This window comes from Myiozetetes cayanensis, unplaced genomic scaffold (genome assembly GCF_022539395.1).
Source record: "Myiozetetes cayanensis isolate MyiCay16 unplaced genomic scaffold, myiCay2020 scf24, whole genome shotgun sequence".
Taxonomy (NCBI): Eukaryota; Metazoa; Chordata; class Aves; order Passeriformes; family Tyrannidae; genus Myiozetetes; species Myiozetetes cayanensis.
The window spans coordinates 10,058,645-10,086,621 of record NW_026087456.1 but is presented as its reverse complement, the minus strand read 5'-3'; the positions used below and the strand labels follow the sequence as shown (position 1 = coordinate 10,086,621).

Sequence of the window (27,977 nt, the reverse complement as noted above, 5' to 3'; positions counted from 1 at the left end):
GTCTCCTGTTACATCTTCCACCACTGTGGGAGTCAAACATTAGGGAGTCCTAATGCCCATCCGAAATAATTCCATTCCCCACCGTGTGTTTTAAACTCACGCTGTCACTCCTCACTGAGGCGGGTACCTTTTCCTCCTGTCATCCTCAGAATTCCCCATCTCCATCCTTTTCCAGGATGCTGAGCATAGAGTTACATTGGAGAAACATGGATCGGTTTTGTTGACTCATTTTACACAGCCACACGTGTCTGCTTTAAAAATTCTTGGACACGGATTGATTAGGATCAGGATGTTTGTAGTCAAAAAACCACATCAGGAATGTGGAATAAAGGCCCCTCCTTTAAGCATTATAGTTTGTGGTATGTATCTGATAAGCTTAAGAGACAGTTAAACAAAGTCCTTGTAGGTGGATGCTGCTTCACTAGTGGAGCATTGTGGATCAGGCAGCTCTTTTCCCAGTCCATTCGCAAGGGAACAGGAGCGATGGCAAGCAGAAAATACCATTCTGGAATTACACGGGGCTCGGAGCTCACACTATTAAGCGTTAACTAGATAATGCTCGCGTTAATTAGACAGTGTTCGCCCGAGCAGACGTGGTGGAACAGGTGGGAACGCGCCCATGTCAGCGGCTCTGGCTGCCCTCAGGAGCCGCCGCCATGTTGCTTCGGGGGCGGGAAGACCAGTTTTGGTGGCAGCGCTATGATACAACCCCGAGGTTGCCCCAAGACCCCTTTCAGGCCGTTTAAGAAGCGAACTGGAGGCTTTTAACCAGACCCCGGCAAAGGGTTACCCCTCCCCGGGCAGTGGGCACACGCCGGGAGGGGGGAAAAGCTCACCCGCGGAACGCCAGGCCCAGGGCACGGTGGGCGGGGGACAGCGGTAAAGGGAACACCACCCGGGCCTGCGGGCCGCCGGAACGTTTCTCCTCGGTCTCGGGGAGCGACTTCCGTGGGGATCGCTTTGGGCGTTGCACCGCGGCTGCTCGGCAAGATGGCGGCGCCCAGCGCCCGCTGCCTGTGGAGAGGTGACGGGGTTGGGCTGAGGGAGCTGCGGGCGCCACCGTCTCTCCGCCTCTGCCCGCCGCCCCGGGTCGGCCCTGGGGGCCGGGGAGGGCCTGCTCGGGCGGGGCGGGCGTAGCGAGAGGCCGTGGCGCCCTTCTGAGGCGATGTTCGCTCTTCACCCGCAGCACTGGCCCCGCGGCACGGGTGGGCCCGCGCCGGGCTGGAGCAGCGCCTCGCCGCCCCCGCCGCGGTGAGCGGCGAGACCGCCCGGTCCTTCGCGGCGGCAGCCAAGTGAGTGTGGGTCCGGCATCCCGGGAGGCTCCCTCGGCCGCGGGGGTGGCGGTAGGGGGATGTGTGGGGAGTGTTTGGTGTCTGCAGTGTTGCTCCAACAGCCCAGTGGGCTGGGTGGCGTCTCACATGCTCCCAGAGAACAGCCTGGGCTCGCAGGGAGTGTTTGCTATTACTCTTGTCACAAAGAGTGTCGCGGTTACGGGGAAAGACTGAGCAGGTGTTTTTGAGATGTGTTTTTGGGGGCTGTGGCAGGGTTTACAGCATGAAGGCTGCTGAGCTCGTGGGCTCGGTTTCAAACACTTTCTCGTCTTCAGTTGGCTTTTTAGTGTTTAATTTGTTGTTTTTTCAATAATACAGCATGACTGGGAGAACTTTTTTTTTTTTTTTTGCTTCCCTTGAGACCCTCTGGAAACAGAGAGGAGAGTGAAAATTGGGGCTGGTGTTTAACTGCACACAAAATGCTGCAGGGAAGGGAGGACAAACCTTTTTTATAAGGTGTGAGGCTGCTACAACAAGAAGAGAGAAACCTTGCAGTTTTACCTTCTCTGTTGGATTTTCCCAGTTTAGGCCAGTGCAGGTGAAGGCCAGACCCATGGGTGTGTTCCCCTTACCCAGGTTGTGCTTTGGTGCAGTGACAGGTCCTTAACAAGATGACACACCATGTTCTTCATAAGCCAGACTCTGCAGCTGATGACCCAACAATGGCTTGTGGGTTTATTTTTTCGTTGTTTTTTTTGTCTTAGGCAGTCCAAAAAAGGTGCTCAGAGGACCAAGCAGGAGAAAGCCAAGGACAAGCCCTCCCCCCGGAGGCGGCCGCTGATGACCAAGCCCGTGGACGACGTGTACCTGACGTGGCTCTACCGGCGCCCCTTCTACGACCTGGAGCAGGCCGTGGGCATGCTGAAGAAATTCCAGCAGCTGGACTTCACTTACCCCGGGCAGTTTGTCTATATCAACGTGTTCCTGGATATGGCCCTGAAGAAGGTTAGGTCTGGAAGGGTGTAGGAACCCTGGCACTTCTTCCGAGGGTTTAAATCTGCTCCAGACTTGGAGCTTCCGTGGTTTTGCCAACACGCCTGGGCGTGCTGTGTTCTGGGGTCACTGTCTCACTTCTTCGCCTCGTTTGGATTTGTAACTGGCCCTTGAGTCGTGATTTCTCTTTGGTTTTCTTACTGTCTCTTTGATTCCCTTCCTAGAAAAAGCTGGATCCTTTCTCGGGCGCCGTCGTCCTTCCCCATCGCTTCACAGATGAAGTGAATAAGGTCTTGGTTTTCACAGAGGTGGGTGAGCCCGGATCAACCTTATTTGCACGTGTTTTGTGTGTCCAGAAAACTCTTGCAGCTGTCCTTTGCCACTTAATCGTTCTAGCAGAACAGACTTCCATATCTCTGTATGGGGTGGTCCAAAAGAGGTGATTTTTGTCTTGGAGCAAAAGCTCAGTGCTAAGTTTTTACAGAACTGTACAGCCTTTTTGGTACAGACTAGTTGGTAGTACAGCTGTTTATAGCTATTTTTTTCTCTCACCAGAATGAGCAAGAAGCTGAAATAGCTCGGGAGAGTGGAGCTGATATCGTGGGGGGACTTGAATTAGTCAAATGGGTATGCATTTTTATTTTTATTTTTAATTTTATTGAGAATTATATATACAGCCTAATTTAAACAGTATTTGGGCCTGGGGAGGGGAAGAAACCTGATGTCCATAAACTCCAGCTTGCCAGTGTGAAGAGTGAGGGCTGGGTTTGTGTGCTCAGACAGCTTTGTAGGTCCACTTGTGTGCTAAATATAAATAAATTGTTTTGGGTGCAGATCTTGGAGGATGAAATCCAAGCAGATTTCTACGTGGCTGTTCCTGCCATAATATCCAAGCTAATACCACTGAGGAACAAACTGAAACGGAAATTCCCGAGCACCAGAAGAAGTAAGAAGTGATTTTTTTCTTGCAGCTCTCAGTTGCTGAAGAGGATTTAACTCTGGAGGTGCCACTGAAAGGATTTTTTGGCAAGGATGTGTAATTGCATTGAGTATTAGACTGTATTTGACTGCACCACTTGTTCTGTCTTGGGTAAAGGGAATTTTAGGAATCCAGATTTGTACTTTTCTCCTACAGCAGGCAAATCTGGGATTAGAACCAAGAGAAATTTGCCTACTAGGTGCCCTTAATTAATCCTGATGAATGAGGAAGGAGGAAAGATGGAAACTATTTCTCTGATACTTATGAGGACACCATTGTCTTGTTTGTGAAATTGCATTTCAGAGTGGAGTTCAACCGCCTTAAGTAATTACCACTTTATTAATACCACACTTATATGTGCTAATAAACATCACTCAGATAACTCTTTTTGCATATTTTTTCCTTTTTTTTTTTTTTTTAATAGATTCCCTGGGCACTGATATCCCCAAAATGGTGCAGCTCTTCAGAGAATGTCACGAGTACGCCGTGCGAGACGAGCATATAATCGAGACAAGGATAGCCAGGGTAAGTTGAATGGAGAGTTTTCTCTCCTGAGCAGAACTCAAGTTAGTATTTAAAGAAGGGGAAAAAAAGCTGTCTTCAATCTGTTGCCCAAGATTTTTAGCCATGTTCTTTAGCTGACCTGTGAAGGAAGTGGAACTCTTCGTTGTGCAGCATTTTCAGCTGGTTTTAACCCTTTTCTTTTTTTTTTAAGTGAATAAACTATGTGTTTGTAAGTCCATGGTCAACATGGAGAGAAGGATCAAAAGGTCTTTGCTTTACCCAAAATAATTAAAGACTTTTAATTTTGATAACTGTAGTTCTGGACTGGAGCAGAAAGAACTGCATTACACCTGAACTATAACATTAATTTCTGCTAATTTATTTATTTTCTGTGCCCCAAACTATGTGTTTTTTCTTTTTTTCTTCTGGTTTGTCTCTTTTCAATCCTGCCTGATACTAAGTTTTCCTCTAACTGGTGGTGGCACAGGAAGGAAGGGTACAAAACACCTGATCCCAAGAGAATTGTTGCAGACTTTAAACAGGGAGATAGTTGACTGTGTGCACACCAGGATTTAGTGTGGAATGCTTGTTTGGAAGCTGGGATATTTATTTGGGTGGGGGAGCTGTTATGAAATACTTGAAACCCTCTGAGCGTTGCCTGTCAGCATTGTGGGGCTGCTGGTGAGATTTTTAACTCCCTAACAGAGAACATGGAAAAGGATAATCTACCCAAATGTAGGAGAAATAAATACCCAGATTTATTCATCCAGGCTGCAAGTATCACCACGTTTAACTTGGCATTGTCCTTTTCCAGCTGGATATGCCTACGGAGCACATAATTGCCAATCTAAAGACGATTATCCACGATATCTGCACCTTCAAGCCACCACCCTATGGTAAGGAGCTGTTGTTCTAATGTGGGAGTTCAAGTTACAGCAAACAAAACTAAGAATTGAGTGGTTTTAAATCACTGTCATTAAGTGTCCTTTCCATTCTCATGATGTTTCTAAAATTTCTGGGGCATCTGCTTAGCTGGAGAGGAAGTGGTGATTCATGAGCATAATTTTAGGGAAGAATAGCCTTGTGTGAGCAAGGAAGACAACTTTTTATACTAAAACTTGCCTCTTGTCTGCCAAAAGAATCATCTTGCATCTCTCCCAGTGGTGCTATTAATAGTAACTGCTGTACAGAGACCAGACCATGCCTTGGGCAGTCCAAATAAAAAGCATAAAGGGTTGGTTGACTTGAAATATGGAATCTAGGTACGCTTTACTATCAGTCATTTAGAACAATTAGTTATTGGTAACTTGATTAGTTCCTGTCAGGCTTTGCATAGGTAATAGCAGGTACCTGCCAGGGAGGATGGGAAACCGTGGGCTGAAGGGATGTGCCTTGTTCTGGACACAGCGGGGATTAGTACTGAGGTGAGGCAGCCTGGAGCCACGGGAAGGGGCAGAGTGACCACACGGGGGGTGTTTGTTTTCCAGATCCCATTGTGCAGAGGTTGGTGATCAGATCTTCAACCAGTGAAGGTTTGCAAGTGAACCTCGATGGGATTCTACCTCAGGTGGAGAAAGCAGAAGAAAAGGAAGAAGAAGAAAAAAGCGCCGATGATGAGGATGAAGCAGAAAAGCCTGTCCAAGAACCCGTTAGTACCTGAGGTCTCTCCTTGTAGATCTGACGGTCAAGCTGGGGAAGCAGAGGGTGTCATTCAAATCATGCTCTGTGGAAACAAAAAAATAAATGGAACTCGTGAATGTCACTTACAAATTCTGTGTGACAGTGTCACAAACAGGAGCCTGTTATCACAACTAGGGATCTTTTTTTTCCCTAAGGAAAAATTGGATGTGTTCTGTGGGAGGAGTGGCCATGCACCTTCTCTCTCAAAGGATGCAGGTTCATCTCTGTGTGACTGAAATGATGTCCCTCAGAGAGTCCAGTCAGTTCGTGGTTTGCTTGCACTATCCCAGGCAGAATTGTGCCTGTAATATTTTGGGATGAATCCTGCCTGAAGCTCCAAGTGTCACTTCCTTGTCTATTTTCCATCATAGAGGTGGTTCTTGAGGGGCTTGTGAACAACCACTTGGGATAAGCGGATCAGTCGGTCTTGGGTGTGCTTGGAACAGGAACTGATTTCATTCAGTCTGTGGAAATTGCTCTGATTTCTTATTGTTCTTGTTTTCCTCCAGCCCAGTTCTTAAATACACACTGGCGACCGGGATGTCTTTCCTGCTTTTTTTGCCCATTCTTTCCAGGAGGTGGCGTTCCTGCTGTTCCCTCCTGTATAAGTGTTGGAAAATGAATTTCTATGTGGGTGATTTTTTTTTAAAATGTTAGTAAAACGGTACCCCCACATGTAAGATGGTTCCCAAAAGGATTGCCTGTTCGCTATAGGGATATGTTGATCCAAATCTGGAAAGGTTTGTGGGTTGAAGTGATTCCTGTTGTTGGAGGCAGGGCTTGTTTTTCCAAGAGGTTGCTCAGATATGTCTGCCTGGAAATTATTGTAGGTCTCATCTGAAGCATTTGGCTGCTGTCAGTCAGGGAACTTGGAATGTTCCTATTAGGCCACAGTGATAGATTATGGATTATGTGGGGTGCTTTGCTCAGAGTTTGATCAAAAAATTCTCTTTAGGGGTGTAGAGGAAGGTTTCACACTGACTCAGTAGACTTGCTAGGTTGTATGTGGAAAAAGCAATGCCAGTGCACTTGAGTACACATCTGAACACATTTTCCCTCCTCCTTCCTTGGTTCTGCACAAGTTTAAGTTGGAGGGTAAAGCTTTTTTAGCTTCCTAATACTGATGTCTAGGAATTTCTGGCCTGGAACACCAGTTTGAGAAGATAGGTGAGGGTAGGTAATCAAGAAGAAACAGGTTGAGGTTTTTTTTTTAACTGTTTCAGATTTGTGGGGTTTTTCCCCTCCACCCTGTGCCTTAAATAATCGATTGAACTGGTAACTAATGGTTGTGTGCTGGCAAGTCTAGTCCATGACCAGGGGTAGTGACTTAATCAGCCTGCACAGAAGGCTTGATTACTTCTGACAAGTTTTATCTGGATGTTTTTTCTAGTGAAAAGAAAATTAATCATGTTGCATAAGCTCCTCATCTGCAGCCTGTCTCCCTTCATTAGCTCACGTACAAGCATCCTCTGCGTGTACCTCCCTGCTCCTGCCACCTTTGTCCCGCTTGGAATCTGTGCTGAGGACGAGCAGGAAACATGAAGCCACAGGGATGTGCTTCGGGACCTGGCTCTTCTTGGTGCATCCCAAGTGGATGAGTAGGGGGTGATTTTAGCAACAGGTAGGACACTGGTTTACAGGAAGGCTGTTTCACCCTGAAAATCACGTTTTGTGCCTGTGTGTAAGCCAGGAGTGTCTTTATTACTAAGGAATTACATACATAAGGGATATTATGAGGCATTACAGTAGATCTGTGCTGTTTGTGACCCAAAAGGAGCAGTGTGAAGGTAAGTTACCTGTTAGTGTAGAGAAGCAAACCTTGTGATATCATCTGCATGGGTTTCTTGCCCTCTTCTCTGTTCTCTTGGCTTATTTCCAAGGCTTTAATATCCACTGTGGAAAAAGACCTGCCCTTTTTGGTGGATTTAAAAAAAGTGATGCTTAAGCATAAATATGCAGGTGAGCTTAAATCGGAAGCTCTCAGACTGCTGAGTGTGCTCCCAAAGAATGAAATGTGTGGAATAACAGAGTTCCTGCGGAGATCTGCACTTGGAAAATTTGAATACTGTGGGAATACTGTAAATCTGGCCCTCTAGAAGTCAGGATGGCAAGAGAAGTAGCTCATGAACTCTGCAGGTTTTGGGGTGTAGTTCTGAATACGTGTTACCGTGCTGCTGACTGCTAAAGGGATACTGCCCCTGCTCTGTGTGAGACTGAAACAGTGCTGTACATTGCTGGCTTCTAGAAATCATGGCAGCTGTGGAAAAAAAAGGGAAGGCTGCAGTACCTTTGTAATGCAGACGATGTATGGTGGCTTTTAAATTTGTTTTATCTGGAGTTGCTGTTAGTTTAACTAAGGAGAGAAGCAGGAGATGAGCTGGGATTCATGGCGAGAGCACACAGAAACATTTGCCCAAACAAGGAAGGAATTGTCCTGGGAGCACGTGTGCTGCTGTGGGGAATGCAGGGCTTAGGCTGACACAGCCTCAACCCAGACTTGGTACGGGAATTCAGTGCACTCCAAAAAACGTGGAATCTCGGCAGGTCAAACTGAGGTCACGAGGCTTTTGCTGTGAGTTCTGCCAGGGGAGTGAGGTTGGAAGAGGAGGGCGGGGATGTTACAAATGCCACCTTCAAAACTAGCAGGGGTGAGGTGTTTTTAGTGCTGAGCTGGGCATTCTAAGTGATTAAATATGATTACATTTATGTCCTGCAGTACTGTTGGTCAGTGTCAGCTCCAGGACTACTTGGAAAATGAGGAAAACTCCAGTCTTCCCAAATTGCCAGGTACTGGGGGATGCTGGGTTAAGCTAAAATACTACTGCACGTGGTGACCCTGCAATGACATGGTTTGGGTCACTGGCAGAGCTGGACAGGGCTGTGGCACTTGGAAACTTTGATGGGATCAGTGATGGGATAGCAGGTCTTTACCAAGGTAGACAGTGACTTGGGGACTTGGAACCATTGTTGGACCAGAATTCAGAAGTTCAAAGTGATTAAATGTAATTAAGTACGTTAGATGTAAAAATAACTTAGAGAAGTAACTGCTGTAGTTTAGCAGCCTTAAGGAAAAGAGTGCCTATTTATATCAGGTAAAACTTGGAAAAATATTTAACTGTCAGAACTGAAGTGTCAGGGATTCTGGAAGTGGGGAGGTCACAGAAAAATCAGTCCACTTGCCTTGTTTCCTTCATGGTCACAGAAAACAACTGGCTTGATGCTACTACATCTGAGGCTACTTGTAGCTGACAAGTTCCCATCTGAAGGTCTCAAACTTCTTTGGAATGTCAAACCCACAGATTTCTGAGCATGGACCACCCGGGATAAATTCCAAGCTTTCAGGCTTACAACATTGTCATATTTCTCTGAAGAGCCTGAAATTTATTCTGTAATTTTATTTGCTCTTAACCTGTAAGTAGACTCAAAACAGAAATGCTGCTTCTTTGTTAAATGGGAGTAAGGAAAAAAAAAGGATGTGAGGGACAAAACTTTACCAAACTTAGAATTTCTGAAAATTCCAAGTCTTTTGCACCAAGTGCAAAACTTGAGAAAGGTTTTAAGTGAGTGTTTTATTTTCCAGAGGGAAAAGCTCTTCTTTTGTATTGTGGAATGGGTAAATCTGCAAAATGATGTAAATTATGAATCTTGAGATCTTCTGACTTTAACAGCTTCTTTGGAGCAGTGTTAATATTAGATGCAAGTTACTTTTTCAGCAATTCAGATGATTTAAGACCCACAGCAGTAGAGAAATACCTCTTCTCTCCAGTTGATAGAAAAATCTACTTTTTGGGGTCTGGTGAGGCCAGAATGGTGTGAATTCTGACCACCAACATAAATGATTGAAAGATGGATTTTACACATTAATAAGTTAATGAACGCTCTCTGTACTTGGCTTTTACTGTTTCCCCTGTTGTCCCTTGCTGGTGCTCCTTTGAGTTTGGTCAAGCTGTCCTGAGTTTCACTTGAGGAATTAGAAGGGAATAAGGGCCTGTGCGTTTCTGCCTTGCATCATTTCTGCCGGATCTGAAAGGAACATGAAACACTTGTTTGCATAGTGCTGGTGTGTGCAGAGGTCGTTGTTATGTCTCCCTGCTCCTATTTTTATAAAAAACAACCTCCTGCTAATAGCTAATGAGGAACTCATCATGCAAATCGCTGCTTGGATCTTGGGGCCGTGCCAGGCTACACATTCGGCATCTCGCATTTGTTGCTGGAATTCCAGCACGGTGATTAAAGGCATGCAATCCTGGAAAAAAAAAAAAAAAAAAAAAAGAAGAAAATCTGACCTCCAGCTTGGAGTTCAAGATGGTAGTGTTCATTAGGAAGTGAATCAAAACTGAACAGATGGAACTACCGTGAGGAATTATTATCAAATTGAGCTGCCATCGTTGCATTTAATCAGGAGATGAAGGCAGCAGCAGCCCAGCTCTGTACAACTGACTGCTGTGTGGGAATTGGGATACTGCTATGAAACAGGAACACTGAAATTAGCTGGGAAAAAAGGAAGATTTCATTCATGGGCTGGTAAAACTAAACTCACATTTTTAGTTCTATTCAGTGTGAGGCTTTGGCTTGTAGCAGTTTCATGGCTGTGACTTCCAATGCGGGGCTGGTTTTCTTTATCCTCAGACTTAAAGGAGCCCAGTTTACATTTGGAAAAGTTGGCTCCAGTATCTTCTGTTGGGTGTTCAGTGCTGGAGGGGTAAGATAGGGAGTTTTTCATGAGTGATGTGGCACTGTGTGTGTGTGTTGAGGTGCTTAAAGCAAGAAAATGCTGTAAGGGGAACAGTTTAGCTTGGGCTTGGGTTGTTTTTCTTAGTTTGAGTGCTTGATTTGTGATTTCTAGTGTTGGAGTCTTCATCTAATGTGTGGATTTGCTCTAAAAAGGCAGAGCAAAGGAGATGACATGGCAGGAAGAAACAGAAAAAGCAGTGACAAGAACACCGTCCTTTTCCCTAAACAGACCCTGTGCCTTTGTACTTCTTGTTACAATAATACAGACACAGCTACTGAACAGCTTCAGACCCATGGGGAGAGGGTGACCTTCCCCAGCCATCGATGTATGAGCCAGGGTAAAGGCAGTGGGGTCAGATCCAACCCAAACACGCTTGCTTTGCCTAATCCCGGTGCTGCTGCGGCTGGGACAGGTTGTGGGATCGCTGAGGGCTGCTTCATCCCCAGGTAGCTACCGAAGAGAAGGAGGATGAGAAAAAGGAGGAGGAGTATGAAGAGAGGCTTCCCGGATCCCCCTGCGCAAGGTGAGGGGGAGGAGAAGGAGGAGAGGCTCCCGCGGCCCCCGTGCCCAAGGTGTCGAGGAGGAGGAGGAGCAGGAGGAGGAGAAGCTCCCCCGGTGCCGGGAGGAGGAAGGAGGGCGCAGCGCTGCCCGGGGCGGGGCGGGGGGCGGGCGGGCTGCGGCGCGGAGCTGCCGCTTTGTCTGCGGGCAAAGTTTGGCGGCGGGGCGGGGGCTGAGGCGCTGCCCCGGCACCTGCCGAGGGTCCGGCGGGCAGAGCCCGCTGCGCTGCTGCCGCCGCGGGGCCATGGGCGCCCCGAGCGCCGCCTGGGCCACGCTGAGCCTCCTCGGCGCTGCGCTGGCCGCCGCCGCCGCCTCCTCCTCCTCAGGTGAGTCCCAGCGCCGCGCGCGTCCCCGTCCCGCGGGATTGTCCCTGAGGGGAGAGAGACCCAGCTCCGAGCCCGCCGTTTCCCGCGGGGTTCGTGTGGGCTTTTCCCGCCTCTCTCCATCCCCGCTCCCCGGCCCCGGCCCGGGCGGGGGTCCGCCTCCGCCCCCCGCCATTTTGGCGGCCTCTCCTCAGGCGAGGTGAGGGGCACCGGGGCGAGGCGGTGCCCGTGCCCGGCCCTTCCCGCGGCTCTTTGCCGCCGGTGGGTGTTCGGGAGCGGCTGTGGAGCGCCGGGGATGGGGGAGCGTGTCCCGCCTCGGGCGTCGCGGGGCTGCCCCTCACGCCGGGCGGGGAGGCAGCCCAGGACAGCAGGGAGCTCCTGTCCAGGTGAGGGGGGCTTGTTACCCCAGAAGCCGCTTGTGAGGGCTTTAGTTGTCCGAACCCACAGAGAACGCCCTGTGCCCGTGCGTGAGGGGACACAGAGCCGGCCCGCAGCCCTCACACGCCCCACGGGTGTTGGTGTCCGTGGGGAGGGCTCGGGAATGCTGTGGTGGGAGCTGGGCATTGCCTGGGAAGCGTGAGGGGAGCTGCGGGGAGCAGGCGCCAGCCTTGCCGTGTTTTAGGAGGATTCGTTTGAATGGGATTCAGTTGAATTGGGGTGAACGCAACTTGCTGCGTGCGGGTGTCGCTGTGAGGGTGCTCGGGGGGACACCAGGCGCCGGTGCTTTCGTGGTGTTCTGGACAGACCTGTGGCAAGGACGAGGTGATGCGATGCTGCCACTCGAGAGCTGCTTCAGCGTGTGCAAGGCGGAGCCGCCATTCGCGGGAACGTTTTCATCTGTGCTTTGCAACAGGTGTAAATCGCCCCGGGGACCCGGGGTTGCGTGGAAAATGAGGGCACTGTAACAGAGTTGCTCGATGTGTGTGTGTGTGTGGTGTCCTCGGCTCGCTCGCAGTTGGGAATAAAATACAAAGGTATTTAAGGATATTCTAAGTCCTGCAAAGTTGGGTTAAATCTTAGTATCCCCCCCGGTAACTTGTGAGGGAGGGAAATATGTCTCTGCCCTCTTTGGAGAGGGACTTGACTGTGAGTTTGCTTTCTAGTCCTATGTGGTCCTTATTCCATGCTGTGGCCCCGGAGAGGATGAGCACGCTGGTACTTTTAGGAACTATAGCTGTGAGTGAGCTAAAAAAAAAAGGCAGCCAGCCCATGGGGGGGGGGGTCAAACGTGAGTTGTGCTGGTTTTGACTAACTGGTATTAAGTTTTTTGTGGCTTTTTGTCCCCACGTGCCTTCCAACAATATGTGACCTTGTGTTTTGCACTGGATTTTGAGGTGCAGCTGCACGATGAATCTTGAAATTATCCTCTCTTGCCAAAAGGAAAGCTGTCTGCTGAATTTGAGAGGCACGTGATTGGGCTCTTGTGGCTCACCTTGGCAAGGGAAAATAATTCCCGACGGTGCCGCCGTAGCCTCTTGCAGCTGGGCTGAAGATGGGCTCGAAGGAGGAGCTTTAGATTCGAAGCAGTGTTAGCTCCCAGGTTTTCTGTACAGATTTGTCTAATATGCATTTCTTGGGAAACAGCACTCTTTGACAAGGAAATTCTTACTTCTCCAGGGGGTCCCTCAAGGCAGCCTTTCCCGCGTTTTCTTTCCTTTTCATCTCTGAGTTTCTTGGGTTGCTTTTGGTTACACATTCCTGTCACGTTTTCAGGAGGCAGATCTGTGTAGTTGTTCAAGAACAACTGCTTTCCCAGAAAATCAATGGAAGAGCTGTCATTCAGCTTATTCCTGGTTTTATTTCCTACCCTTTTATGTAATTATTGAAGTAGAATATGCAAAGTGTGCTTGGATGGGCGCCTGTCTCTCTCCCTGGCTTGGAGAACCTTTCTCTCAGCCAGCAGTGAGGACAAGGAAGGCTGAAGCAGGAGGAGCTCTGTGAGCTGTCCTGTTGTCCCTGGAGGAGTGATTTAGGAGTGGGAATTCAGGCTAGCTCTTCTCACCATTATTTTGGCAGCCTCCCCCTCGTGTGGCTGCCTTGTCTGTGCCTCTCTTGAGCCCAATTAGAGCAGAGTTGCTGTCACTTACCCAGGGGTTGTCCAGCTGGCCCAAATCGGCATTTTCATTGTGGCTGGCGAGTGCATGGCCAGAGGTGGCTGCTCAGCTCTGCTCATGCTGTGCCAGAGCAGGTTCACTGGGGAATGTGCTGCTGTCACTCGCTTCTAACCTGTTTTATTTTCCTTTGGTCCCTCAGGTGCCTGTGTCTACCACGGCCTCTTGTTTGAGGTAGGTGAAAGCTCTCATGTGTTTTGCTTGGGGAAGGGTTTGAGAAGGTGCTGTTGAACGTGAGTCTAGTCCTTGACTTTTGTCACCACTGCGACTGGGGTGCAGGTCACAGCTCTGCCAGTCTGCTGGAAAACAGCAGGGGAGTAAATACTCGCCTGTGTTTATCCGGGGCTCCTTGGGCCATCAAGTGAAAAGATGTGATGTGGGATATTTCCAGGTTCTTGGAAGCCATTTGAGTGACAAGTATCCAGTCCTAGGCACGATGGAGGTGATGCTTTGTAAAATGTAATGCCAGGAGATGTGTTTCTTTCCCTGAATTAATGACAACAGCTCAATACCTTTTCCTCTCGGTTGGTCATGGTGAGTCCTGTGTACCCCATGTCTCCTTTATAAACCCAACATATTTCCTTTTCTAGTGTGTCTCTCTTTGCGTGTACATAACCCATGAACAGCTTTGTACAAGAATCACAGTTTTGAAGTATTTATGAACAGTGTTTTGCTCCGTAACACTTGTCTGTCTTACTCTGGTACTCTGGGCTAAAAGGAAACTGCTGAGCAGCTTTGTGTCTCTGGAATGCTTCTGGACCTGCCTGCAGTCCCACAGCAGGCTGGCTCAGGGATTTGTTAGCACAGGCAGGGAGGCAGCAGCTGTCTGGGGTTTTATTTCTCTTGGAGCAGCACTGGCTGTGTGCTCCACATGTGTGTGACAGACGGCCCCTGGGCACTGTGGAAACAGCTGGTGGCACGTGGTTCCTTTGCCATTCCAGTGTGGATTGGGGGGCTTGGAAGTTGTCCTGCTCCAAGAGGGGAATTGCTGGAGGCGAGTGTTTTTGGTGGGTGGATTGGGAGGAAGGTGAAGCAGGCTAAATGTGTTTACTCCCCTTAATGATGTACTGTGGAGGGTCTTGACAACCAATGGACTGCGTAAAGATTCCAGCTGGAGTGAACTGGATGGTAGGACTCTTCCTGCTGAGCATTGCTGCTCTCCAGGGCAGCATCAGAGCAGAAGGGCTGGCAAGTGAGGCGTTCACATCCCTCATTGCTAGAGATGTGTGTTCCCTTTTGTATTTTCCTGGTATTCTGATATTTCAGGGTTGTTTGTTTTTCCTCTGCACTTTCTTTCACTGCTGCTGTGTGTTTGAAATTCTGCTGTGGGTGCCTGTAGCATCATTTGTACATAAGGACTAAGGTTATATTCTAGGTAAGATCATTCCTGTTTGAAAAAGCTTGCTCCAGTGTCCTTGAGTTGGTGTTTATCACTGTATTTAGTGAGATTGTTGTGTGTTTATTAATAAATGACTGTAGTAGTTGTCATTGGCTGCCCAAGAGGGCTGCTCTGCAGTACACCTGGGGACAGACAAAAAGATGATGCAGGACACACTTTAGGAAGAAAATCCTTCCCTGTGAGGGTGGGGAGGCCCTGGCACAGGTTGCCCAGAGAAGCTGTGGCTGCCCCATCCCTGGAAGTGTCCAGAGCCATATTGGACGGGGCTTAGAGCAACCTGGGCTAGTGGGAGGTGTCCCTGCCCATGGCAGGGGGTGGCACTGGATGATCTTTAGGGTCCCTTCCAACCCAGGCCATGCTGTGTTTCTGCTGGGTTTGTGTGGGAATGCCGTTTGCCACAGAGGTCTCTGAAGTCACTTGGAAAATCCTTGGTGCATAAATCAGACATTTAAGTGTAGTGGTGCAGGCACTGCAGAGTTGCTCAGATTGTTAACGCTGCAAAAGTTGTGCATCTTGTTTGACTGACGGGGCTCCTTGTGCGTCCAGGGTCAGCTTGTGTTCATGGCTTTCCTCTGAGGAAAAACACCTCTCTGGGTGTCATTTCCACTCATCTGGAGGTGGTTGGTGCTCCTCCCTCTGGCTGCACCTTTGAGGGAGTTTTCAGATCCACACAGCCAGCACAGCAGCTTCCTTTACTTAGCAAGGAAGAAAATACAGGGTATTTTTTCTTAGCTGGAGGGCACATTTGTGCCACTCCAAAAGTCAAGGTGTGTGGGAGGTGTTGATCAAATCCACGGCCAGCTTGTGCCAGGAAGAGTTTTCAGCCCTGGGAGAAGGGGAGGGGAACACAGGGCTGTGAATTAAGGTGGCTTAAATGGCAAGTGGGACTTGATAAATGACCTCATGTCTGGTAGGCACTTCAAAAAGTCCAGCTGAGCAACCTCCAGGACACTTTCATTTTGTCCTTGTGAAAACACGGATGTTGCCTGTTGCACCAGCTGCTGGTAATGCACATAAGGACAAATTTCTGCACTGACAGATTCTTTTGGAAGTTTCCTGAGACACAAATATAGTGCTTTTTTTAACACTATAAAGCACTAAAGAAGCTTTTCTGAAAGGAAATATTTTTAATCTTGGAGTTGGAATGAAAATTATGAGCAGAATAAAAAGCCCTAACTTAATCCACAAAGTGTGAGGCACCTGCTTGCTCGGCCTCAGAGCTGTTTCTTAAGTCATTTGGCTTATTTAGCTCATATCATATTGGTGACAATAAACCAGCTGGAAATATCTGATGTGACCGACTGCACATCCTTGTTCGTTCAAGTATCCCTTTAAATCTGATCAATTCAGTAACATCTTGTGGTTACCTGTGTACATTTAGTTGTCAGAAGTCTAAAGAAAGCCAAATTAAATCAAATTTCCATTTCCATCTATAGCTTGTGCTGGACAGAAATGAGAGGGGAAAAGTAATAAATAAAAAATGATGGTTTTTTCCCCCTTTTTACATCTCCCACTCCAGATAGCTTCTACTCTGAATAAATTCAGTGACTACCTAAAATAAATGTTAGCAGGTGCAGAGCACTTCTGGATAGGGAACATTTCAAATTAGCAGTGGAAAATGAGCTTCATTTCAATTTCTGTAGAAGGAATAACAAGTTACTACTGGAAAATGAGATCAGGAGTGAAGATTTCCGTTGAAAGGTTTGCTTGCTAACTCTTACAATGGTCAGGATGCTTTTGTTTTTAAATAATGTGATTTAAATGCCACTGTTTAGCCTGGGGCTGCATCCTCTTGACGTACATGAATGCTGTGCAGTTAAGGTTTATTAATATAATAATGAGATGCTTCTCATGCAGCAAATCTCTTCTGCTCATGGGTTTCAGAAAGCCGGGATCAGCTGAGGATCAAAAATAAAAGTGCTTTTTGAATCAAGTGTGTGCTGCATATGTGTTCTTTCTTTGTTTTGCTTGAAAACAACAATGTGAAATGTAGAGGAATGGGGGTAGGCTCTTTATTTCATGGGACCAGGTAAAAGAAGCTTAGATGCGAGATAATGATTTTTCTCCCACAGGTGAAGTGAATTCTTGTGCCTTGATCAGTAAAGAGTTGGTTTTAATATGAAATAATCTTTCTTTTTTGTCTTGGTGGTTCTGAATGTCACTTTGTGGTCTGGGAAAACGATCCCTCATGCTGTAAGGATCCAGAGCACAGCATAGCTGGGAGTTGGTATGTTCTGGAATTATCACACATTTCTTTGCAGCAGCTTGGGCTCGGTGAACCCCAGTGACACACAGTGAAAACTGGGGGATTAATTATGGTGTGTATCACAGTAGACAGGGCTTGATGTAGTCCATGCCCCTGTGGAAGGGCTCTTCTTGCCACATTTTCTGTGAGCAAACAGCAATGGACCAGAGTTGTGAGAGAAACATTGATGCAGCACTGGCTTTGAGTGTCTGGGAGCACCAAGTGGCACAGCCGGGCACACTCCTGGTTTCTCCTGGTGCTGCTCCCTGCGAGTAGCTGTGTCCCTTTCCATGAGGTGTCCAAGTAGGGATGAGGCAGGTTTTCCTGCAGCTGTGCCTTAACTGTGCCTTAACTTACCCTGGTACAACTGAAGCACAAAGCCAGTGTGTCTCCGCTTACCCTGAGGGGCTTTCTCTGCTCTGCTCACCCAGCGTCCTCCAGATACACTGACTTTATCATCCACTTCCCTCCTCTTCAACCCTTGGGTGCATATGTGGTGTCTGTGGTTTCTCACAGCACGCTCACTGGTCAGAAGTTGTTCTTTCTCCCTCCTTTTTGTGGGTCTCACATTCCAGCAGCCCAGGGCCCAGCAGTACAATCATGGTCCTCCTCAGTTGTCCGTGTGTGTTTAAGAACAGCATGAGGCCCCAGAATCCATGGGATACTCTTCCTAAGCAGTCACACATAGCATTTTTGGCAAAAAGAGATTCAGAAACAACTCCTCTGAGCTTTGGATAGCCCAAAAGATATATGGAAAAACATAAACTCCAAGAGACAGCTCTGGGGGTTGTGGGGATTTTTGAGCTTTAATTGGAGACTCAGTGCTGTCCAGCAAGGACTTTTCCTTGGAGCTGGGAGTGTCTGCTGGCTGTAGTGTTCTGCTCCAGGGGTCTTCCCTCTCTGTCCTCCGTCCTGGCTGGTGAAAGGCTCGTGCTTTAATCTTCCCTGTGTCGTGGGAGGTGATCTGGCATCGGCTTTATTTGGAGATCAAGGGTCTTTACAAGGGCTGCCCTGTTCCACATTTTCCGTTCCAGTGAGTTCCCGGATGGTGGCTGCTCAGCCACGAGCGCTGACTTAAGTAGATGATTAACATTTAATACCACAGTTAGAGGAGCTGTGTGCCAGAGCCTTGGCAGGAGATGTTGGGTTCCTCATGGGTTCATTCACCAGGACGGCAGTTTCACAGTCACACAGCGTTTAGAAATTTCACAAGTCACTGTGCCTTCCATCTTCCAGGGTGCATTTGAAGAACTTTGTTAGGAAATAATACCTTGTAATTATTTTACTTTTTCTGTGTAAATCCCCATCATGCAAAATGTCTTTTCCCTTTGCTTGGTCACCTCCTCATTCCTTCCCTTTCCTCAACCCTTTCAAAACCTTGATCAGGATTCCCATTTGCATCTTCTCTTTAGAGGAAGGGCTGTGATGTCTGATGAATCGATTAGAGAAATGATAGAAATCAAGTTCTGCCAGTGGAAAAAGCCTATAATGCACTTCCAGTCCCTGTGAGACAGCAGGCTCTTTACACATGCATTTCTTCTGGGTGTATGGGTACCGGATGGTTGTGTTGGTGATGTCTCCTAGTGGAGAATCTGAGTTCTTTGTGACTGATTGGATCCAATAGGTAAAACCAGAAATGATGTGAAGAAAGGGGAAACAGATAACTGAGGAAAGGAGGTCCCCAGCTCTTGTTGGCATTGACTGGAAAATGGGCACTTTGCTCTGTACTAGTGCAGGCACATTTACCAGGCTAGGATGTGTTTGAGACCTTGTTCTCCATCCTCAGAACATCTTGGGTGAGGAATTCCGAGGAACTGAATATCTGCTCAGGCTTTTGAACTAGATTATTAGTGTTTTATTCCATCATAAACCTTAGGCACAATTGGACTGTGTCTGGACAGTGGTCCGGGTTGGTTTCACTGCATTTGTTTCCCCCTTTTTTTTCTTCCCCTTAAATAGCTCCTGTCCCCATAAGAAATGCTGTTACTGTGAAATTAATTGATTCAGTGTTGTCCAGGAGAAATCATTCCCTGAGCCTTCTCAGCAAACATTAGCTCTTCAGTCGGTGCTGTTTTAAATGCTGAATTCGCAAGGAGCCCGAGATATTCCTTTCAGGAACACAAAAAATCCCAAATCTGAAGCTCTTCCAGATGGGAGCATTGATTTTCTGTCAGCACTCGGACCTGTCAGCCTTGGCAGTGGCCGTCAAGAGCCACGTGGTGCTCAGAAGTTTCTGGTGCCGGGGTGCCAGTATTTCTGCCAGGCCTATTGAACAGCTCCTGGGGGAATGCAGGCACCACACTCCCACGGGGACACTGCTGTAGTTCTCCTGGTGCTGTGGTTTATTGTTGAGCCGTGGATTAAGGAGCCCTGTTAGGGTAAAATACTGATAAATCCTGAGCATGATTCCTTCCCGGATTAATTTGAATAATTTTAAGCCAGATGTTTCATTCCTCAAAATAAAAAAATATATATATTAAAAAAAAAGGATAGTTTCCCAACCTGCTCGATATGTTTTATGGAGATCGAAATGAAACTCCTCACAGGCTGAGAACTGGGAGATGATAATTTAAGTATAATAAATTTTCAGGGACTTGGACAGGAGCTGAAAGTCGGGGTCTTGCAGTGAGATGGCAAAGATGAGGAACTTGGGGTGGAGACGGAGTTGTCATTACTGACACGCCAAGAGCCAGTGCTGAGTTAGTGGGTGCAGTAAATCCTTTCATCCGCTGAGCCTGGAAAAGTGGTTTCAGGGGGAAACATGAGCAAACTTGTTAGCGATTTCTTTCCCACTTTTTTTTTTGCAGTTTTGTAGATTCTTCTATATGTGCAAAAAGCCTGGTTTCCTGTTGTGCCTAAGGAATTAGTTTACTGTTGAATTTTCCGTATTTCAGAGCGAGAGCAACTTGGTACATCTTTATTCCAAGGGATAATTTTTTCTGTTGTTGTTTTGAGAATCAGAATTTTAAGTGTTCCATAGGTTTGGTTTTAAATAGGAAGCACTTAAAAAATTACATCTACTCCTTTCTATCTCAATTTCCCAGTGAAAATATGGGATCACCATGCTTATGGAAGGGAAATCTAAAAGTGCCTCAATCCACCATTATGTGGAAACCTTCCAAACTAAAAATGATTCATGTGCTTCCGTGAAGTGACATCAGGAATAATTCTTAAGTCTCTTTTCCGTGTATTTGTCCCAATACTTTGATTCTTCCGAGCAGAGTTCATTAAGACAACACCGATGCCACCATTTTGTGCACAGGCTTAACAACCCGGCGTATGTCCTGCTTTGCAACTGTGCAGCACAGGGTTTCTCTTGGGCACTGGGTCCTTTCCAGGCAGTTTCAGGGGGATTTGCTGGCTTTGGGAGAGTGGTGAGACCTCTGGATCTCCTCGCTCTTTGGAGAGGAGTGTGCTGGAGTTGCCACGGATCCATCCATCTCCTCTGACCTCGTTTTGTGGGGGAAGATCTAAGCTCACAAGATGTAAGAGTGTCAGTTCTCCTTCTTGCTTCAGGCAGAGAAATATCTGTGAGATCAGAGGCAAGCCTCTTGAAATCCCTGGGAGAAGGCGTCATCCATGATATTTTGCATCCTAGGAGTGGGCTGTGCAGTTGTGATGCTTTTCCTCGTCCTTTTATCCACTTGGCATTTCTGTCTCATAAAATCTGGCTGTGGGTACCTGCTGTGTCCTGCTGCACGTACCTGTCCAGGCTGCCAGGAGCACTGATTTGTGATGTGAAGCCCTCTCATCACCATTTTTTTAATTACTAACGTGATGCTGATTTCCCTAATAAAAATAGGAATTGTCAGTCTCAAACTGGGAGTGGTGCTTTCTAAGCAGAATGTTTCTGCTGGGCTTTCGCTGCTTATCAGCAAGGTATCAGCAAGCAGTGCTTGATGCTTTTGAGCCCGTGGCTTTGTTAAGAATGTGCAGGATTAAAATCTAGCACAGGGGACCGCAGCTGTTTATTAATATACCATCGTTTCCCTCCTTTTAGTCTTGCATGGGAACGTGGATTTTGTTCTGCAGGTACCAGCCAGGGGGCTGATCCGATCCTCAAGGTCATATCTTTTCCTCAGCGCCCTGTTTACACAGATGCCTTCGCTGGGCTCTGCAAATAGCTGCCAAATCCACATGTTGGGGCTGGGGGGATGATAATTCCTCATCTGGCAGCTTCCCCGAGCAACCTCCTTGTTTGAATCAGCAGCAGTCCCTATGTGAGAGCTGCGGTGAGGTCTCTGGGCTTAATATTTTTAGTGCATTCTGTGTGATGCCAGAGTGTTTTTAACCTCTACTGAAGTCATTTCATGCTTCTGTAATTCATTGGGTTTTCAGTGTATTTATAGAGGCTGTTTTTTCAAGCACTGCAGCAGAAGTGATGGGAGCATCTGGTTAAATCCATCACATCTTGTTCAACAACCTCTGAGTGGCTGTTTGATGAAATAGGGGAAAAATAACCTTGGTAATTGAGCCTTTCCACCTTTAGATGATCACACCAGTATTTTGAAGGCTTTAGATATTTAGTATCATTAGAGTGCCATAAGTGTCACTGAAACCACATCAGTCAGCAGTGACATCTGAAACAACAGAACCTCATTTCAGCTCACACTCAGAGCCTCCGCTGTGGTGATGTGGAATCAAGAAAGCTGTGATTTGCTGGGATTCATGTTTGGAAACCTCCCTGAGATGGTGTTGACAGCAGCATCTGTGCGGAGTGACAGAGCAGGGTTGTGTGAGGAGTGTTGGGCAGGTCACAAAAATGAGGAGTATCCTCCCTGTGCTGGCACGGAGAACGGATCTCGTGCTTAATCTTTCAGTGTCCGGAAAGTGATGCCCGAGTGACTGAGGTGGGGTTTGTAGGCTTGCCAGTTTGCAGCGTTGCAGAGAAACCGGAGGTGAGGCCGGAGTCACTTATGGAAACACGATCAGCACATTTCTATTTGGGGAGCCCGCATTCCTTGAGCCCCGAGCTACTGTAAGCGCTGCAGCTGCTTTGATGTCAGTGGAGCCAGGCATTTTACCAGCTGGGCACTTGACCCTGGCACTGGAGCGGTCACTGAGCTCATTTAATACATGAGGCAGGGCTGCAGACACTGGTTTACCAGTTGGTGTTTTCCAGGGAGAGCATGGATTTACCTTTAACTCCCCTTGCAAGAGATTTGGAGTAAACCCAGCTGCTGCTCTTGTCTCATTTTCTTACCTCATCTTGATTCTCCACGTGAAGTTCTGGCTCCTGAGAGCCAAATTCCTGCTTACACATATAAAGAAATGATTTGGGCACTGGATCTGAGTGTTTGCAGAGGAAGCTGGCTTTGGGAAATGTGTTAAAGCAGATGAGATTCCCTTCCCTTCAGGCACCTCCATCCTTGGCTATCCCAGTAGGGAATGGCAGTTCCCTGAGTTAGTTACTCTTGTGCTTATTACCCATTTCTGTGGGCCAGGTTAGAGTGAGGGGTGGGGGTAAGTGTTGGGGACATTTGTTTTTCAGGGTGTCTGAAGGCTGAGGTTAAGCCCGATGCAGCAGCACCAACACTTGTGTTGGATTAGCAGTGTTGGGGACTCGTGGGCTTTTGGTGTTCCCCCTCTGCCTTTTTTGGGACCATCCATGAACTACAGGAGCACGTTGGGATGTTAGTTACCCCACACTCTGCATTAATGCTGGAGCAGTACTTTCAGTGGGGTTACTTTACCTAATCAAAGGTGCTTATCTGTACCTCCCCAGGCACTTGGAGTGCTGGAAATCCATCCATGCTTTGCCTCTGGCTTCCCTGGGAACAGCTCCTGGCTGTGCTTTGTGTTCGTGTCTCTGTTCCCTGGCAAGGCAGTTGCTGTGGCTGCTGAGAAGTCAAATGAGGTCCTTGACTGTTGTTTTATTTTTTACCTGGCTCAGTCACTTGGGTCTGTAGAAAGGTGATGATCCCCATGTGCCTGAAGGAATTAGGAAATGCTGTTTTAGGATTCCAAAGAAAACTCCATCCCTCCCCTTAATTTCTCCTTTCTCTTAATCATCACGTTGTAGAGACTTCCAGAGGATTCTCTCATGAGCTTTTGACCTCCTTGTGTTCCAGTTGGTACTTTATTGACCATGTTGTCCATATGAAATGAAAGCAGTGCAGTGGGACTGGTGTGCTGGGGTCTTTTGCTGTCCCGAACACAGAAAGTACAAATTCATCAGTGACCAGGGCTTTTTTTTCAACAGGGAAGTTCCTGGGATCTTTCCTTTCTCCCATTCTCTTTTTCCTATTTTCCATTTTCATGTGAGCATGTATATGAATAAATAAAAGTTCCTGCAGGCATCATCCTTTTTTACACTGCACTTTTAAACAGCTGTGCTTACAGGAGCCTATTCCCAGTTTATCCAATTTTGTCCCAGACTGAGGGAAGGACAAAGCCTCTCCCCTGTTACCTGTGGGCTCCACACCTTCAGTGAAGGCCGGAGTGTAAGTCCTGTGGGAGAAGGCAGAGCAACAAAAGGCCACCTACCCTGGACCTTTGAAGTGTTAAAAGCAGGTGTGCACCTCCTGTGCCAAGCTTTGGTGGAAGTTCTGTGCACCCTTTAGAAGAGAACAAGCAGCAACTTGGAAGCTGATCAAAACAGTGGTTGATTGTATTTTTGTGCCCTTAGGTTTCCTGGAGATTTATTTTCTGTCAGATGTTTTGCTGTTTGGTTTGTGCACACCTAACCTGAAATGTGGGTGTTGGTAAACACAAGTGTTCTGGGTGGTTCCTTGGAATGGCATTAAAAAAAATCAAACCAAACCCTACAGAATTTATCAAACAAAGGAGGTTGTGCATTTTACTTTCAAAATATTGTATATTTCAAGGTTTTGAGTTCAGTTTTTAGCCCAGGTCTGATAACCCTGTTACATCTGCTCTGGCTGTAGCTGAAGGTATTTGGGAGAGAAATGAACACTTGTGCTGTGCCTTGGATCTGTCACAGACACCCCCTCCCAGCAGCTGAGCAAAGTCCCTGCTCCTCTCCCAGCTCAGCTGGCCTTTCTGCTCCCAGCTCTGGGTTATCTCTGTGACAATCACAGGCTGGCACTTGTTTGTGCAGGGACTGAGGGGACCCTGAGCCCCTCTGGATCTTCCAAACTCTGTAACACAAGAGAGTAATTATTAGTAAAAGTTGCTGAGGGCAGAGATGCTTCATTTTGTTATCTCACTTTGAAAGTTTCTTTTTAACTCCGTGGTGATTTCCTCAGAGCAGGACACACATTCCAGCCCGAGGGAGAGGAAATCTCATTTAAGTGAACACTCAATGGAGAGGTTCAGAAGCTCAGGGCTTGCTCCTCCTTGTTTGTGCCGGCCAAATTGGAGCACTAGAAATGCAAAGCTGGGTTTGCTTTGGAAAGCAGTGATTTATGGTGTGGAGTCAATAAACATGTTTGCACATGACTCCTTTGGGAATGCACAATAGTTTAGCTCGGAACCTACCACAAAAGCACTCCTTCCTTCTTATCTTGCCCCAGAGGCCAGGGCCACTTGCCCGTTTTTGTTTCTGTTCCCAAAGAACTGGCTGCAGGCAGAGATGGATTAGAGGATAAATGGTCAGGGTCTCCAGGCCTTCTGACCCAGGGGAAAAAAACCCATACACTTCAGTATTCCTCCATTAATATATATTTGCCTCTGAATATGAGATACAAACATCCTGACTTTTATTGGAAGTAGTGTGGCAGCAGGATCAGGGCAGTGACTGTCCCCCTGTGCTCAGCACTGCTGAGGCAGCACCTCAAATCCTGGCGTCAGTTTTGGGCCCCTCGCTACAGGAAAGACACTGAGAGGCTGGAGTGTGTCCAGAGAAGGGAAGAGAACTGGGAATGGGTCTGCAACATGAGTCCAGTGAGGAGCAGCTGAGGGAGGCTTGGGGGGACCTTGTTGCTCCCTACAACTCCCTGGCAAGAGGGGGGAACCAGGGGGGGATCATCGGCTCCTTCTCCCAGGGAACAAGTGGAAGAATTTAAAATAGATGTGGCACTTGGGGACATTGTTTATTAGTGCTGGGGAATGGTTGGACTCGATGATCTTAAAGGTCTTTTCCAACCTGAAGGATTCTGAGATTCTGTAAAACCTTTTGGGTGCTCCTGGTGTGTTAACACAGTGGTATGTGGTGAGGGGTGATACAGTTCCCAATATTAGGGGTTAAGGTTCAGGAGGAACAATGTTACATTAGCTGTGTATTTGGCTTTGCTGTGACAGCTGTGGGAATGTTAATCTGATGTTTCACTGTTCATTTGGTGGAGGGATGCGGGAGGATGCACAAGGATGGAGGGATCGGGGAGAGAGTCATGATTCCTCATTACTAAAGACTTGAGCTCTCTCTGCATCAGTTCTCAAATGGAAAGTTAAGGGGTAATCTGTAGAAGGCTGCAGAGGGAACAGAAATTATTATAAATAAACCTGTTCTGTCCATAAGAAAATGGAGTAGCCAGAAAATGAAACCTAGATAAATCCAGCTTAGGAACTAGGTAGACTTTTACTGTGAAGATAGGAAATCATTGGAACAATTTCCCGAGGTGTGCTATGAATTATTCCGTATCACTAGAAATCTTTAAATCATCGTTGGCTTTTTTTAGCCCCTGAAACTTATACTTACCTTAAATTGCAGCTTTGGGATCAGAATCAGGAATTCATTTATTTATTCAGCACAGGCCTCCTTGCAGGCTGGGTTTTGGTGTGGAGTGTGTGGGAGCACAGTGGGGCAGGATGTGTCTCCCCTGCTTTTTCATGTCACGCTGAAGGGGAAGCTGAGGTAATTTTGTCAATATACACAGAAATGGCCAATTTACTTCTGTGCTGCTTTATATCTTGCTCTGGGAAAAGGGATGGGAAAGGAAAAAGGAAAAAAGGAAAGGGTTCCTGGTAACATCCAGCTGATTTACACCCTTTCCCTGTGGGTCTTGTTCTCCACCAACTGGGGTGAGTGGCCAAATGAGTGCAGAGGGGTTGTGATGGCATAAAACTGATGGGAAATCAGAATTATGGAGGTCATAAGCTTGTAGCACATTAGAAACCCAGCTTGCAGGAACAAGCTGTGCAGCACTGTGGCTCCTGGGAGGATTAATTACAGATGGTGGCTGTGGCAGCTAAATCAAGTGCCTCTAATGTTGTGTAAACTTCATTAAACAAATGCTGTAGCAGGGCTGTAATCTATGAGAGATGGGATAGGATGATGAGGGTAAAAAAGGAAAATACTCTGTAGGAAGTTAAAAAAAAATCCTCAGTGTCTAAATCCACTGAAGCAATTTCTTCTACCTCTCATGCTTTAATGGTAGAATTTTAAACCACAAGCTTTCAAACTTATTATCTGGTAAAGCCCTGGTAGCCTGAATTAATGACAACTTTCTGCTAATGTCTGCTAAATTCCTCTTTGTCAGCAAATCCTGGTTTATCTGATATGCTAAATCCTTCCTGATATTCTGCCACCACGTGTATTTGATCATTTCTTTTCCACTTGTGGAAACCGGAGAGGAAGGAACACAGATGATCAACTTGCCTGTGGCCGCTACGGTTGGTCATGGTGCGTGGTGCATGATTCTGACTTTGGCTGCAGGTTCTGCTTTTAATCTAAAAGTTAAACACTTCTGTGGGTTGATACCAGAAGTGATGTTACCTAATTTAAAGAAAAGCCCAAGAAGTGCAAGTTCACGCAGCTGTCACCGGTCATGGGAGGGTGTCATTTCACCTCTCGCCGAGTCGGATTGTAGGTCCCCGTGTTTTCCTCTGCAGGAAGGGGTGCTTGTGTTTTCCCTTGCCTCCCCCAGAGGCAGAAGCCTGAATCAGGGAAAAGCGACTAATTCTCTGCTGATTGAGCAAGTTAAATGTGCTCAGCAGAGAGTCCCGTGAATGGCAGCGCTGGGGCTGGGAATTAGGGCACCGAGGAGGACGGGTCCAAGGGGAGAGTTCACAACAGAGGCCACGGTGGGATTAATTCATCTGCAACTTTGCAATTTCACCCTGAGCAACTCAATTACTGATGTAGGGAGGAATTGAAAGGCCAATTAAAGGAACTGAGCTTTTACTTTCCAGACAGGGAGAATTAACCGGGGAAGAAAAGCCAAGTGTCTGCTTTGAAGCACTTCTTAGTGACCAGTGAAACAACTTATGTGCTCGTTTAGTTCAGTGGTTTGTTTGGGATTGGAAAGCTGAGATTTTGTTAAACATTTCTGACAACAGATACTCACAGTGTGTCCCCTTACCTGGTGGAGAGATTGTCCTTAAAGAAGCTACAGGAGATCCAATACCCAAGGGAGATCAGGAGGCTGAAGTTGGCTGTGGATTTAGTGGTTTGATTCTTTCCTCCCCTCTTTTAGCTGTACAGTGGCTCCCCAAGCCTTGTGAAGAACCATCTGAATACAGTGTTTCTGGAGAGCAGCACTGAACAATCTGATGCATAAATTTAGACTCGGGAGCTTGACTTTACTTACCTGTTTTGGAAAATGTATGTTTTGAGGGGAGGTGCTGGAATTTTTAGAACTTGTCATGAAATGCTGCAAAGTTCCTTTCTGTATTCCTTTCAAAGCTGTTCCCCTAAAGGCAATCCTCAGTCCTGCTCTGTAAGGGCTTCTTGCAGTAGGAAACACAGCACAGCAACCAGATGCTGCCTGTTCTTCCCTCCCTTTCTGCCTTTTCCTTGGGAACGGCTGGGGAAGTGCACGTGTGTGTTTTGTGCTCTGCGTATGAGTAGTTTTACAAAGCTGATGAGTGGAGTATCAATGGGATCTCTGTTAGCTCGTTTTTCAGCAAGGAGGGACATGGTTTTCCTCAGATCCTGAGCTGGGCAAGCAGCCAATCCGCTGGAGCACCAAAAATAATAAAACTGTGCAAGTCCAAACCCAGCCGAACTGCCAACGGCTTGGAATGGGGATGAGCTTTAGCCAATGTGAAGACGATTTGAGGGTTTTTTTTAGGCTTTTATCTCTTTTTCCCTCCTTATCGTTGTCTGCAGTCCCTGCTTTGGGACAGGTTGTGTGTTTCCAAACAGGGATTTTGTGTTGGGTGAGACAGGCAGGCACATAACGTGTTTCTGCAGCTCACAAGGGAACATAAAGGCCTATAAAATCCTGTCCCCCTGTGCTCTGTATTCAGTTGGCATTCCCGGTGGAAAGGTTTACAGGTGACGTGCTGAAAGCCACTTTGCAGTCATGACAGAGCTGAAAACCCATCTCCTGTAGCT

At 47.2% G+C, this 27,977-nt stretch overlaps 2 protein-coding genes across 2 annotated transcripts in view; both read left to right on the top strand.

Annotated features, from left to right (window-relative positions):
• Positions 1-975: 975 nt before the first annotated feature.
• Positions 976-5,509, top strand: MRPL1 (mitochondrial ribosomal protein L1). The gene is made up of 9 exons (XM_050320548.1): positions 976-1,024; positions 1,187-1,292; positions 2,036-2,276; positions 2,489-2,572; positions 2,820-2,891; positions 3,099-3,210; positions 3,668-3,768; positions 4,562-4,643; positions 5,235-5,509. The coding sequence occupies exons 1-9, from the start codon at positions 991-993 to the stop codon at positions 5,405-5,407; spliced, it is 1,005 nt and encodes a 334-aa protein (XP_050176505.1). The 5' UTR covers positions 976-990; the 3' UTR covers positions 5,408-5,509.
• A 5,142-nt stretch (positions 5,510-10,651) lies between these two features.
• Positions 10,652-27,977, top strand: part of FRAS1 (Fraser extracellular matrix complex subunit 1) — a 94,444-nt gene continuing 77,118 nt past the window's right edge. The window contains 2 exon segments of the mRNA XM_050320451.1: positions 10,652-11,046; positions 11,238-11,429. Coding sequence (XP_050176408.1) covers positions 10,652-11,046; positions 11,238-11,429 — 587 coding nt within the window.

Excerpts from the sequence above, each read along its gene's own strand:
- MRPL1 (XM_050320548.1), top strand. The coding sequence starts at position 991 with ATGGCGGCGCCCAGCGCCCGCTGCCTGTGGAGAG. Across the intron at positions 2,573-2,819 it reads AGGTCTTGGTTTTCACAGAG|AATGAGCAAGAAGCTGAAAT; the intron begins GTGGGTGAGCCC and ends TTCTCTCACCAG. Across the intron at positions 3,769-4,561 it reads TCGAGACAAGGATAGCCAGG|CTGGATATGCCTACGGAGCA; the intron begins GTAAGTTGAATG and ends GTCCTTTTCCAG.